This window comes from Gigantopelta aegis, chromosome 6 (genome assembly GCF_016097555.1).
Source record: "Gigantopelta aegis isolate Gae_Host chromosome 6, Gae_host_genome, whole genome shotgun sequence".
Classification (NCBI taxonomy): Eukaryota; Metazoa; Mollusca; class Gastropoda; order Neomphalida; family Peltospiridae; genus Gigantopelta; species Gigantopelta aegis.
The window spans coordinates 73,217,615-73,232,014 of NC_054704.1; the positions used below are offsets into that span (position 1 = coordinate 73,217,615).

At 43.8% G+C, this 14,400-nt stretch overlaps 1 protein-coding gene across 1 annotated transcript in view; it reads right to left on the reverse strand.

Annotated features, from left to right (window-relative positions):
- Nucleotides 1-14,400, reverse strand: part of LOC121374996 (apoptosis-inducing factor 1, mitochondrial-like) — a 28,522-nt gene extending 14,122 nt beyond the window's left edge. Inside the window, exons 1-5 of the mRNA XM_041502179.1 lie at nucleotides 14,289-14,400; nucleotides 11,188-11,402; nucleotides 9,919-10,007; nucleotides 9,142-9,272; nucleotides 631-761 (exon numbers count right to left, since the gene is read on the reverse strand). Coding sequence (XP_041358113.1) covers nucleotides 631-761; nucleotides 9,142-9,272; nucleotides 9,919-9,964 — 308 coding nt within the window. The 5' untranslated portion in view covers nucleotides 9,965-10,007; nucleotides 11,188-11,402; nucleotides 14,289-14,400. The remainder of the gene's footprint in view (nucleotides 1-630; nucleotides 762-9,141; nucleotides 9,273-9,918; nucleotides 10,008-11,187; nucleotides 11,403-14,288) is intronic.

Below are 14,400 nucleotides of genomic sequence, written 5' to 3' on the forward strand. Positions count from 1 at the left end.
ACTAACGAAATGTGCTGGTATACAGAGAGTGCTGGATAAAACAATTTCTTACAAGCTATTTGCACTGAACGGGACTCTGGGAGCGGGACGTAGCCCAGTGGTAAAACACTCGGTTGATGTGTGGTCAGTCTAGGATCGATCACCATCAATGGGCCCAGTGCTACATGTATTTCTTGTTCCAGTCAGTCCACCACGACTGGTATATCAAAGGCTGTGGTATGTACTATCCCTTCTGTGGGATGGTGCATATAAAAGATCTCTTGCTACTAATGGATAAATGTAGCGGGTTTCCTTTCTAAGACTATATGTCAAAATTATCAAAGGTTTGAGATCCAACAGCCGATGATTAATAATTCAATGTGCTCAAGTGGTGTTGATCATACCAGTTTAATCAGAATCTGGATTACACACATTCCACTTGATAATTTTAACAGGCACAAATACTAAAGGGATTCAAACTGAATCATTTTAAATCAATTAAAGAAAACTAAATTAATATTTGTGTTTATTTTGTTTATTAATTTTAAAATTCTTTAGATACATAGCACAAAAAACACTGCTTTGTGCTTTAATAAACCAGAATTCTGTGGAATTAAATGTCTTTATTTGTAAAAAAAACCCCACCCTCACCTTCTTTCTTTGCCATTCCATTGCTTGAAACGTAAATTCTGCGTAGCATTTCTGTCATCACTAAACCACATCTCTTTGGAGAGTGGTGGACGCATGTATGGAATGTGGTTTTCCTCACCAATCACCAAGACCTTAATGATAAATATATTAATAATGCAGATGGTGTGTGTGTGTGGGGGGGGGGGGGGGGGGGTCATTTTAGCATGCTATCAGTTTGACTCTGGATTCCCTAGTTAACATTGAGATATCTTTACTGACCCACAGGGACATTACTCTGGCAAAATAACCACTAACTACCACCATATACCAAACACATTGCAGAAAACTTGGAGTGTTTTCTCTTTTATAGATACATTACCTGTCCTCAAACAAGTGCACCTCCCCCCCCCACGCAAGTGGTCTGGTCCGAACATCCCAACAGCCAATGGGATGGCCTAAATTCTTCTACTGCATACTGCTCTCTAGTTCCGGTCACATGACTGTGACTTCCTTCTTTTTCCCTGAGCGCATCGCACGGAGAACAGGAAGCGGGGAGGCCCGGGCGGGATGAAATCTTGAGGACAGGTAATGTATCTATAAAAGAGAAAACACTCCAAGTTTTCTCCATTTCTATAGCCATTACCTGTCCTCAAACAAGTGCAGCATTCAACAGATGGTGGTGGGTGCCGAAATCTGTAGATGCTTGTGATAACTCCCCAACCGGAAAGAGGCTGACTAGTGGAAGAATAAGGCCAACCTTGGTAAGCTCTCCTCCTAGGGATGCCCGTCACAGACCAATGCAGGTGATGTTAGTAACAACAACCAGAATGGTGGCATCCGTCAGCAGTGGCAGGTACGGCTCCTAGAACACATGGACCAGGAGGCGGAAGCCACATCTCATGCTGGTCTAACAGGGTGGGAAGACGTAGCCACCAGGGATGCAGGTGTTAGGTAACCCTCACGTATTGAAGTGTTATAGTTTTTCAATAACAAGCGACAACCTAATGAGGTGCATCCGTCAGAACATTGAACAGAACAAGCCCCCCGAGTGTTTTCTGTCTAGTACACCAAAGAACTGTTAGTTCAATAACGACAACAAATAACCACATGCAGTGCAGGGTAAAGGTTATCGAGACAAAAGTTCCGGCACCAGTGCGTAAACTGTGCAAAAGAACAAAAGTCTAAGCAATCCTCACCTGTCGATTCGATGGACATCTCAGTATGCAGCCCAGAATCAGACAGACATCAACGGTGACGAGGACGGCTTGTATTCAACAGAGTCTGTGCAGCAACAACCGGACCCAGATGATGGAACCCCTCAACGTCTTATGTGGAGACATCCCTCAGATAATAGTTGGCGAAGATGGAGTCCGTAGCCCAGAAACAGCCAGTGATGATGTGCTGAATGGATGTGTTGCAGTGCAGGGACATCGTGGCAGCCAAGGCACGGAGTTCATGCGGATTGGAAGCAGACGGAGCAGGTAAACCCTCCGTCTGATAGGCGTCAGGATAGAAGACCGGATCCATGTGGCCACCGTGTTCTTGGTAATATCCCTCAACCGACTCTGGTTACAGGAGAGGAAAAGTCTTTTGCGATGTTGTCGAAAAGATCTGGTCCTCTCGATGTACTGGTGCAGGGCTCGAACAGGGCACAACGCCAAGTCCTCAACGTCCGCCGAACCAATGATAGAGGAGAGGGCCTGCACAACATACGAGCGAGGCGCTTGGTCTGGTAACTGATTCTTTGCAACAAAGGTCATGAGTAACCCCAAGTTGACTGCACGCCGATCTCGGTGAAAACGTACCAAGTCTACATCAAGAGCATGAAGTTCTGAGACACGGGCAGCCATGGCGAAACCGAGTAAAAACACCGTCTTCCGCGTCAAATCTTGCAGGGAAGAGGATTCGATCGGCTCATAAGGTGCGGTCGATAACGCTCGTAACACCAGATTCAGGTCCCATCTTGGTGGCCGAAACCGGTGTACTTGATCTTCAAGGCGAAACCCTTTGATCATCTTATGGATCTCAGGAATATCCGATAACTTCGTTCCAGTAGTGACATCACGAACAGTAGCGATGACCGAAACGTACCCAGCGATGGTAGACCCCTTCAATCGTAAAGTGGTCCGCAGATACAGCAAAAAATCAGCAAGACGAGGTATCTGGATCGTCTGAGGTTTGAGTTTTTGCCGGACACACCATCGGTGAAAGCAAAGCCATCTGACGTTGTAAGCCGCAGTAGTAGATGATCTGTGCGCTTTCAAAATGGCCGCCGTAGACTGTGAAGAAAAACCTTTCTTCCTCAAACTCTTGGAGATAAAGTCCACGTGTGCAGTTGGAACAACTGCGGACGTGGATGGTATAGTCTTGACGTGGGATGCAGCAACAGATGATCCCAGTCTGGCAGCGGTAAAGGATGTGGATCGGCAAGACGTATTAGATCTGGATACCACATCCTGGATGGCCACATCGGAGCAATGAGTAACAGGCGACAATGGTACAGCTGAAACCTCTGCAGCACCCTTGGAAGGAGGATTGGTGGAGGAAAAGCGTACGCGTCCATCTGTTCCCAGCTGATGGCCAATGCGTCGAGATCCAGAGCTTCGGGATCCGGCACCGGAGACACGTAAACCCTCAGCTGATGGTTGAATCGTGTGGCTAAAAGATCGATGTTTGGTGTCCAAAGTCTGTCGCACACCCATCGAAACGCTTCCGGATGGAGTATCCACTCCGTCGGCTGTGGAGACGATGGCCGGGACAATGTGTCGGCTAGTACATTGGAAACCCCTGGAATATGACGAGCCCGAAGTTGCAATGGAATTTCGTCGACCAGCTTGTAGAGACGATAAGTCAACTGCAGCAGACTGCTGGAGTGAGTTCCGCCCTGACGATTGATGTAAGCCGCCGCGGTAGTACTGTCTGTGGCCACCATGAGAGAGGCTTCCGTCAACATTTGTCGCCAATGAAGGATAGCGTAGTAGACTGCCAACAACTCTAGCAGGTTGATGTGGAGTCCGAGTTCGCCGGGAGACCACAGCCCTGAAGTAGTCTGGTTGCTTAGATGGGCTCCCCAACCTTCCAGTGACGCGTCGACAAACAGGTGATGAGTGGCTATGAAGGCCCGCATAGAGACACCTTCTAAGACGTTCGATCGGAGCTGCCACCACTGTAGGCTGGAGCGTAGATCGTCCGGGAGTGAGATGATCAAGTCCGGATTGTTGAAACGAACAAACGGGTTGAGAAACATCTGCAAGCGCCGCAACTGGAGACGACCTCTGAGTGTCAAATCCTGGGCGGAAGTGAGGAGACCCAGGAGACTCTGCCAACCGCGGAAGGTTATTGGAGCGGTGAGGGCTATGGCAATCATGGTCTGGATCTTCTCCCAATGGTCTAAAGGAACTTGAACGAGGCCCAGGTCGGGTCGAAGCCAAGCACCTATGAACTGTAGAGACTGCGTGGGAGCCAGTCGAGATTTCTCGATGTTGATAATCCAACCCAGCTGCTTGAGAAAGTCCATGATGAAGGCAGTCAGCCCTGTCTTGCTGTGACACCTCATCAGGCAATCGTCGAGGTACGGGTAAAAGGATATACCTCTGCGATGCAGGAAACGTGACATCGGGAGTCGTGATTCTGGTGAACAGCCATGGCGCTATGGATATCCCAAAGGGCAGGACTGTCCATTCGTAATGCCGACCCTGTAGCACAAACCGCAGGTAGTGATGAAAATCGGCATGCATCGGAACGTGCAGGTAGGCGTCCTTGAGATCTAGCGAGGCAAGCCAATCCCCCGGTCTGATCACGGCTATGACATCTCGCAACGTTAACATCTTGAAGGTCGGAGGTGGAGACAGGTAGTGGTCGCTGAAAACCTCCAAGTTGTGGATCATTCGCAGCTCCGGAGAATCTTTCTTTGGTACGAGAAAGATGTCCGAGTAAAAGCCGGGTGTTAAGTGAGCTTCCGAAATGCTGCGAACGACTCCCTTCTCCACCAGCTTGTTGACGGACTCCTGTAGAACCTTGACTTGCGCGACGGAATGCCGCGGTTCTCGAGGTGAAGTGGTCAATGGAGGGATGGCAGACAATTGCAGACGATACCCTGTCTTCAAGATCGACGTGACAAACGGATCTTGGCAAAGTGTGTGCCAGTTTCGCCAATAACGGCGAAGTCAACTTCCGACCATGGAAGCGTCAAAACCGAATCGTTGTTCTGGTTCAAAATCAGGGGCGGGCGTAGGTTGAAGCAATCTGAGCAGTCCACGATCTGTTGGCTGGCGTCAACGTCGACCAGGCTTCCCCTGGGTCCGAGCTGGAGGACCGGATGGTCGTCTGACCGGAAACCGTCGAGAAGGTTGACCTCGAAAGGAACTTTTCCAGCGCTTAGATGGTGGTTGTGGAGTGAATGTAGACTTTCGCTTCGTGGATTCCAACGTCGAAATAAGTTGCAACGCTTTGACAGTTGCTGTCGACTGTTGGTCCTTATCATTGGCCTTCACCACATCAGAAACCTTGCCTGCAAACAGCTTCGTTGCGGACCATGGTTGAGCTAACAGCTCCTTCTTATGCTGGAAATCCAAAGTGGACTTTTTCAGATAAGCCTGGCGATGGTATTGCATCAACATCGAGGACATCGAAGTCACCGAAGACGTCAGGAAAGCTAGCATCTGCGCCGATTGCTGAAACAGCGCATAGCACCGTGCATCTTTTGCCTGGGTGGCCATCGCAGCAAGGAAAACGTCCAAGTAAGATAACACAAACAAGCAACGTCTCTGGGCAGTATCCATGGCTTGTACTTGTTTGTCCGTCAAATCCACAGTTGACGACTTCCCAAGACGGTGAACATCTTCATCCAAAGACAGAGCTCCATCTGTAAAGGGCATGTCAAACACCGGATACATACGGTGACCCCAAGACGGGAAGGCGACGAAGGACGCTATGTCTTTAAAGGTGCGGTCTAAATCTGTCGCCACCTCGGATACGAGTGTACCAGCTGCCAAGGAACGGATCACCACATCTTCCGGAGAGACATCAGTCGCTATCATCGGTGTCGGTCCCTTCTAGGACGGCGTTGGTGGATGTGGCAAGGACGGCAACATGTCATAGACGGCCGCCAAGCAATCCCTCATAGTCATATGGTCAGGAGAGTCAGGCTCATCAATGATGGAAACCGCTGTAGGCGCTGCATCTCCAAAGTCTCGAAGCACTCGAGCACAGGCTAATCGATCCGCCGAAACAGATCCGAGAACCCTCGGAAGCCTCAATAGAAGGTCTGCGCTGCCGATCCACGGAACCCGTAGGGAGCCGTGCAGGTAGTGGGGAACGGCTACGGTCCCGGCTCCGCTGCGCCGAAGATGACTTTCCCGCTGAAGATCGGTGATCCTTGGAGGCCGTGGAACGTCTAACTGATTGAGTCGGCTTGTCAGAGGGCTGCAGGCCTGTCATCTGAAGTCTTGCATCCTGGAGCCGCACCCCCCGAAGAAGGGACTGGAACCGGACCAGACCCCAAACCCGCCGGTTTTGGTAAGGCCGCCATCGACGCCATGGTCTCTTTCAGCATAGTGGGTAGCATCGAACGTAATACTTCTGCTACGGAGTCTGCAATTGACGGCGAAGATTCCACTTTCTTGGCTCTCGCCGACACCACCTTCAAGTAAGCCGCGAACTCGACAGTAGACAGGCCCGAACACAGGTCGCATCTCGAAGAGAGGCTACATGGAACACGGCAACCCGGACATAAATCATGAGGGTCGCCGCCTGCAGTGAACTTCTTACATCGTAAACACGCTCGTACTTGTCGCTGAACATTAACATCCGACATGATAATAAGTTTTCAATCTGTGAAAGAGAAAGAAAAAGAATCCATGACACAAACACAAAGCCGGTCAACAAAGACACCATTTTGCAAATGGCGTCTGACACGACAACCGGCAATATAACAACATTTCATGTAATTAACACTTGGCAAGTCAAGCGAAAAACATACGAAAGCTAACGAAAATTAAGGTGAAAAACATTTCACCCAAACACAAAGCCAGTCAACACAGACGCCATTTTGCAAATGGCGTCCGACACGACAACCGGCAATATAAACAACATTTCATGTAATTAACGCTTGGAAAGTCAAGCGAAATACGCACGAAAGCTAATGAAAGCTAACGAAACCGAAGGTGAAAAAACATTTCACCCAAACACGAATACAAAACCAAAGGTCTTATAAAAAGTTGACTCAAACAGAGCCAAGCAAAAGGACGTCCAGACCCTTTAGCGAAGAGAAAAAGAAGGAAGTTACAGTCATGTGACCGGAACTAGAGAGCAGTATGCAGTAGAAGAATTTAGGCCATCCCATTGGCTGTTGGGATGTTCGGACCAGACCACTTGCGTGGGGGGGAGGTGCACTTGTTTGAGGACAGGTAATGGCTATAGAAATACAAATAGTTGAGTTACATGCCAGGTCAGCATGTTTTCAACTTTATTTGATATACACAAGATAATGAGGAAACCTACTTCTGCTACTTCATGGGTTACTCTTTTCAATTATGGTATGGTATAGGGATTAACATGCACATTCAGAGCAAGCTGTTTTAGCGCATGTCTGTCGTGGGCACAGATGCCGGCCTTGGCCAGTTCCTCCGTCCAGGACAGGAAAGGAATGGGGTGGGTGGGAGAAGGCACCAAATGCACTGGCAGGTGCAAGGGAGCACCAGCAGCCCAACCGGGGTCGGTAACTAACAGGGGGTTGGTTTTGGTGCTATAGAATTTGGAATGTCCCGTAGAATTAATGCCAAAAGGAAAAAGGTGTGCAATCTGAATTGGAAATATGGCACTTTTTTTTATATCAGTCTGCCGAATTGGAAAGGGGGAGCTATATAAGTTTTAGAACTTAGTTTGCCGAGAGTAGCTCATTACTAGGACCTATTTGGTATTGAGATGTCTCCCTAGGTTGCCCATAAGGGCCCTTATATGGTGATGATGATAACTAGTTTAACGTGCCCATATACCACTAGGGTTTCGAACACGCCCATCCCGAGTCCGACCTCCGATAAGATCGGTGGCCTGACTCGGGATGGAGGGGGGGGGGAAATGGGCAGAATTTTGAAAATAGCAATTAGTAAAAAAGTTAATAGAATAAATAAAAAAAATAAAAAGGTTACAAGCCAAAAATAAAAAGAATTGACTGCTCGGCCAAATATTTACATAATTTGCAGCATTTAAGGACAGTCCAAAACTAAATAAGAGAAAGAAGAGAGGATCAGACTATTTAATAATATTAAAAAAAAAAAAAAAGGTAATTTCGACATGAAATTTTGAACGCAGATCTAAAAGTTTAAAGTCCGATCGATATGTCCATGCGAGTGGCCTCGTTAAGGCCGTTTGGGTGCACAGCTTAAAGGGACGAGATGGGCTGCATCCCGTCAAGAAAACCCCTAGATTGACAGTCGATAGACGTTGGAAGGTTTAGTGCTGTGCTGAAATACAGATCTTGAGAAGCCGGATCCGTCTGAACGAGAGAGAGTATCAGACTAGGGTATAGTCCAGTCGTCATGGGTTGGTATAGTGGTGCGGACGGGCCCGACTCCGGAGGATACGAGATGGTATCACTATAAAGCAAGGTAAAGTCTAGAAAAAGAGTAGTAGGGGCCAGTGCTTCTAGGACAGGCTCGGACATGTAGAGACTAAACGCGAACAACCGTGGCATTCTGCAGAATGGCCGTCATACAAGTCACCAAAAAAAAACAAGTCGACAGTCAGACAGAGAAATGACGTGGAGGCAAGGAATCTCGCTTAAAAAGAATCCATCCAGGTGGTGCAGACTGTCGAAACGAGAAGCGTTCCAGCGTTCAATCAGTTCCAATGGCCGCATACATCCCAGTAGTAAACTTCAAAAGCATGTGCAGTGTGCACAAGCAAAACAAACACGTCTTACCACGTGGAGCTCCAGACTGGGAATCCCCTTATATGGGCCTGATCTGTTCAGATCATGGAATGACAACCGAGGGAAGACTCGATAGCAATTAGTGTATACACATGTATGTGTCTGGGAGGTAAAGGTCAGTCTGTATCCATTGTTATCCTTCTGTCCATCCTTCCTTCCTGTCTTTCCTGTATTCTCCTCTTCTGTCTTTCTTATCAGATGTAACCCTGCTTCAACATCAAGTGTGCCCAAGGAAAGTTTTTGGGGGGTTGGTTAAGGGGGGTTTTGTATTCTTTTGTCCAAACCCACTGTGGGTGATTTGCAATTGTGCTTTTCGATTAGCAGCAAGGGATCTTTTACATGTGATATCCCTCATACAGGATAGTACATACCATGGCCTTTGTTACATGAAATGAAGCACTGGCTGGAATGAGAAATAGCCCAATGGGCACACCAATGGCAATAGATCTCAGAGGGGAGCCCTTTACCACTAATCTACCATACATTCCACCCTCTAATTAAAAATTAAATTATTATGACTTGTTAACCACAATATAAATTTCTTTTAGTATTTTGTTTTGTTTTAAACCCCATAAATATTATCTACGTATAAACTGATATACCTGTGCTTTAGGATCTCCTGATTTTATAGCCCGGAATGCTCCAAATGATGCCGTGCCAGCTCCGATGAGAAGATATGGTGCGTGACCCGGGATCTCGGGCACGGTGCTCCAGTCTGTTGATGGAGGTGCTTCTGAAAATACATTTATATATATTGCACCATAGTCACTCTACAATATATACAGATACATGTTTTTAAACCCATGTACAAGTATGGGGACCTCTTTGATCCTTGAAAACCTTTTATTTTAAATAAAAACATAGGACTTCAAGGGTAGCAAAGCGATTTTACCAGCCCAAGCATTGTAATCATAATGGAACAAATAAAATGTAATCATGTATTTTTGTGTTTTCAACTAATGTAAGATAACAGACAATGAATTACCAAGTACTTGTTCATATTTTCGAGGAAATAGCCGGACTTGTCAACTTTGTGTTTTATTTACAAAACTCACCTATTTATCTGAAGTGAAAACTGAAAGCTACACAAACAACAATTAGTTACTGTTTTAATTTATGGGAGAATAGACCTCTTTACTACTATTATTAAATACCTAAAATACTTAACTGCAACTAAGTTTGTGGCTCGGTTATCACAAATGCTTATTTAAAGGTACGGTTTATGTAAGGACATAGTTAAGAACTTTGTCTAAAATCAAGGGTAGCGGTTTATTTACTGGTGCATGTTATAGGCCGTAAAATATGGTAAGTACCTAGAATCTAAATATAGTACAGTAGCCAAAGTCTAAAAATAATATAATTCACAAAAAAGTATCTACCTTCACCATCTTCAGTGACCAGGGCTTTGGGTGGTCTTTCCTTCATGTTAGGAGCTAAGTTTCAAAGGTACTGAATTTGTTTTCCAGGTCTGTGTACAGTAAAAGCATACAAAAGTTAAACCAGCTCATGTAAATTACAAGAAAACCTAGTACAGAATAGCTCTTAAAACTTTAAAATGCAATCCAACTTATGTTAATTCATAAGATTTAAAAGATGTATTAAAAATAAGAATTACATTTTATTAAATGAAATAGAAATACATGTAGCCTTGGTGTATTTTAAGCTCCTACTTTCATGAGTTCACAAGGCTTGACATGACAAAGGGCAGACAACAAATGTCTTTGAAAATGCACAATTAATGTGCTTTCAGATACTCATATTTACAAACAGCATTTGCTTACCATCTTACTTTTTTAAAGTATTCCAGGGGTCCATGCTTACTAAACTTAAATCTAAACACCAAACTTGAATGATGTTACATGTACATGCTACAAAAAAAAAAAATTGTTTTGTTTAAAAAATACCACTAGAGCACATGGATGTCAAACATTTGGTAATTTTGACATATTATAGTCGTAGAGAGGAAACCCACTACATTTTTTCATTAGTAGTAATTAAGAGATCCTTTATATGCACCATCCCACACCGACTTTACCACTGGTACACAACCCGATGTTACATGAAAGCAATTTGTTTGTCATTACCATGACATTAAAGTCTTAAGATGTTTTAAATGATTTGAGTCTACTAGACTTTAAAAATTTTATAAGCACAGAGCCTGATACATATCTGGAATTCCTCAGTTTTGAGGAGTGATAACTTAAACCAGAAGATTTTAACCACATACAGTGTTTTAAGTATTCCACATTGCAGTTAAAAAAGTTATGTAACAAGAAGTCTAATTTTGAATCCTGACTGAAATCTGATATACAAGGATTGCTTCACATCAAACAAAATTAATTTCGAGCCTTGCTTTAAATACATGTACATACATGCACATACAAAACCTTGAACAACAACAACAAAAGAGGAATACCATTATTGGTGATTATGTGGTGATATTCATGCGAGATTTTACTTCTTAACTGAAGGCTGAAATTTTTATGAAGTGTACAATACACTACAATACACTAACAATGTACACTGTGATCTCAAATACAGCTGTTGATTGGCTAAGTAAAATGTAAGTTTCAATACACTAATGTACATTGTGATCCCAAATACAGCTGTTGATTTGTTACATAAAATGTAAGTTTTAATACACTAACAAGGTACATTGTGATCCCAAATACAGCTGTTGATGTGATGAGGTATATGTTGTACTTCTTGTTCGTATTGGTGTACTGCTCCTGCCAGGACCCCTCTGGTACTGGGTAGAAGTTCATGGTGGCTCTGTGTTCTTCGGCAATCTGTTTGTCCGTCTTCCAGTGAGACGGGACATCATGGCTGCTCATACACCGTGCTATAGGACTGATCGGAAAATCTAAAAACAAGATACCCTTACATTTTTAACCACAAAACAAAAAAGAAATGTTCTATTTAACGATGCATTCCACACATTTTATTTACAGTTATATGGTGTCAGACATATGGTTAAGGCCCACACAGATATTGAGAGAGGAAACCCGCTGATGCCACTTCATGGGCTACTCTTTTCGATTAGCAGCAAGGGATCTTTTATATGCACCATCCCACAGACAGGATAGTACATACCACAGCCTTTGTTTCACCAGTTGTGAAGCACTTGCTGGAACGAGAAATAGCTCAATGGGTCCACCAACGGGGATCGATCCTAGACTGACCACGCATTGAGTGAACACTTTACCACTGGGCTACATCCCGCCCACCCACAAAACAAAAAGATGCAATTAAGGTCGAAAACACACCAGAGCTCTGTGGGTCAGAGTCTGGTGAGTATGGTACCAGTCAGAAAAACAAAACATAACCCACATTGAATCGAATTTGTCTATAGTTAAAATGAATTAGGCTCAAATCTAAAAATTTGATGTGGTGTATAAATGCCTGTAAGAACAATATCTAAAGTGTGTGTATGTGTGGAGGGGGGGCACAAATTGGAAAGAGTTCTGCCTGTTACCCCCCCCCCCCCATTATAAATGCATGTATAAAGAGGGGAAAAACACCCTAAACCAAAAATTAAAAAAAGAATAAGCTTAAGTTGTAGGATCAGCTGAAATAATGTTTTTGACAAATCTTGACATTATGCAGACATCTTGAATTTAGTAGAAATTCGCTAACTAATAGCCCGAGTACTCTGACTGTAAGAGAGCTAGACGGACATTTGGATAGTTACATGCTCTCATTACAGTCAGAGACCAAGCTATGTAATTTTCTTTCAATTACTGCCCACCAAAGAGTAGTCAAAGATGCCAGCTCTAATACTACAACAATCCTATGTTTGACGTCAAATACTATTACATTGATCATTTTTGAGTTCCTTAATTAAAAAAATCCAGATAGTGATCACTAATACACACACTATAGAAAGAAACCCGACAGCACCCACATTCAGCTAACCTTCGGTAAACTTCCAACAGCAGAATTCTAAGTTCACCAACCTATATCGTGATGTAAAGTCACATGATCGGCCATTCAGCCATTCCATCTTCCAGCAGCTGTCTCATGTATGATAATACGACAAGTGCCCGACAATCACCCAAAAAAGTTTGTTTTGTTTAACGACACCACTAGAGCAGATTGATTCATTAATCATCAGCTATTGGATGTCTAATATATGGTAATTTTATCAGTGTTATAAGAGAGGAAATCCGCTACATTTTACCATTAGTAGCAAGGGATCTTTTATATGCACCATCCCACAGATAGGATAGCACATACCACAACCTTTGATATACCAGTCGTGGTTCACTGGTTGGAGCGAGAAATAGCAGAATGGACACACTGATGGAGATCGAACCCAGACTGACCATGCATCAAATGAGCGCTTTATCACTGGGCTGCACCAAAGCGACAGAGTGGTGTGTGCCATCCTGTCTGTGGGATGGTGCATATAAAAGATCCCTTGCTATTAATGGTAAAATGTAGCGGGTTTCCTATCTAACACTATGATAAAATTACCAAATATCTAACATCCAATAGCCGATGATTGATGAATCAATGTGCTCTAGTAGTGTCGATAAACAAAACACATTTTTTTGGTGATTGTTGGGCACTTGTTGTATTATCGTATGAGACGGCCCTTGGAAGACGTTATGACTGAGTGTGACCATACAGATCAGCGAACAAAGAATTCTGCTGTCCGAAGTTTACTGAAGCTTAGCTTAATGTTGGTGTTGTTGGGTTTCTTTCTGTTTTGTGTGTATTAGTGATTAATATCTGGATTTTTTTTAATCACGGAACTCGAAAATGATCAATGTAAATGTATTTGACATCAAACATAGGATTGTTGTGGTATTAGAGCAGGAATCTTTGACTACTCTTTGATGGGCAGCGACTGAAAGAAAATTACCGTACATAGCTTGGTCTCTGGCTGTAATGAGAGCATATAACTGTCCAAATGTCCGTCTAGCTCTCTTACAGTTAGAGTACTCGGGCAAGCTAACTAACTATTGTTGTTTACTATCCTTTTGGTTTAATCAATAGCATGTAACCATTGTTGCGAGTTCAGTTAATCATAGACACTTTGTCATATATCAGCACAACAATAATGGAGTTTCACATGGGTTTCTTTGTCGATACCAGTTACCAACATGTAAGTTTAATGTCATGATTCGACCCGGGAATTATCAAACTAAAGAACGTTGTTTGTAGTGATTATTCAGTTGATAACACTAATTCAATACTCCAAATGCGGGGAAAATACTGAACTCTTTCCATCATCTCTAGTTATAGAGGTGGGAACCTTAAAATATTTTATCCCCTATTAGGGTTAGAGTTAAAAAGTGTATTTTGTTTAACGACACCACTAGAGCACATTGATTTATTAATCATCGGCTACTGGATGTCAAACGCTTGGTCATTGTGATATAGTCCTAGAGAGGAAACCCGCTATAATCATTATAATGTTCAATTATGAATTAGTAGCAAGGGATCTTTTATATGCACTGAGCTACATTGGTTAGGATTAGAAATAGAGTTAGATTTAGGGATACTTTTGGGATTAGGGTGAGGTTCCCTCTTTATACATGTATCAATATAATTGGGGGGGGGGGGGGGGGAGAGGTAACAGGCGAAAAATATTTCCTGACAAGCCTACATCTAGTACATGGGAGATAACTCCCACAAAATTGACCTTCAAGTCAAACCCTCGGCATGTTTCCATTGCAAAAATGCTATTTATATGACATGCAATTTCATTTGGTGGTAATAAATAATTGACTTTGTAACTCACAATGTTGTGGAATAAGCTTGCTTCCCACTAATGCAATGCCATGACGAGCACACCAAAGTCTACACGACATCGCGACCCGGTACATCATGCTGGTTAGAATGTAACAATGCGC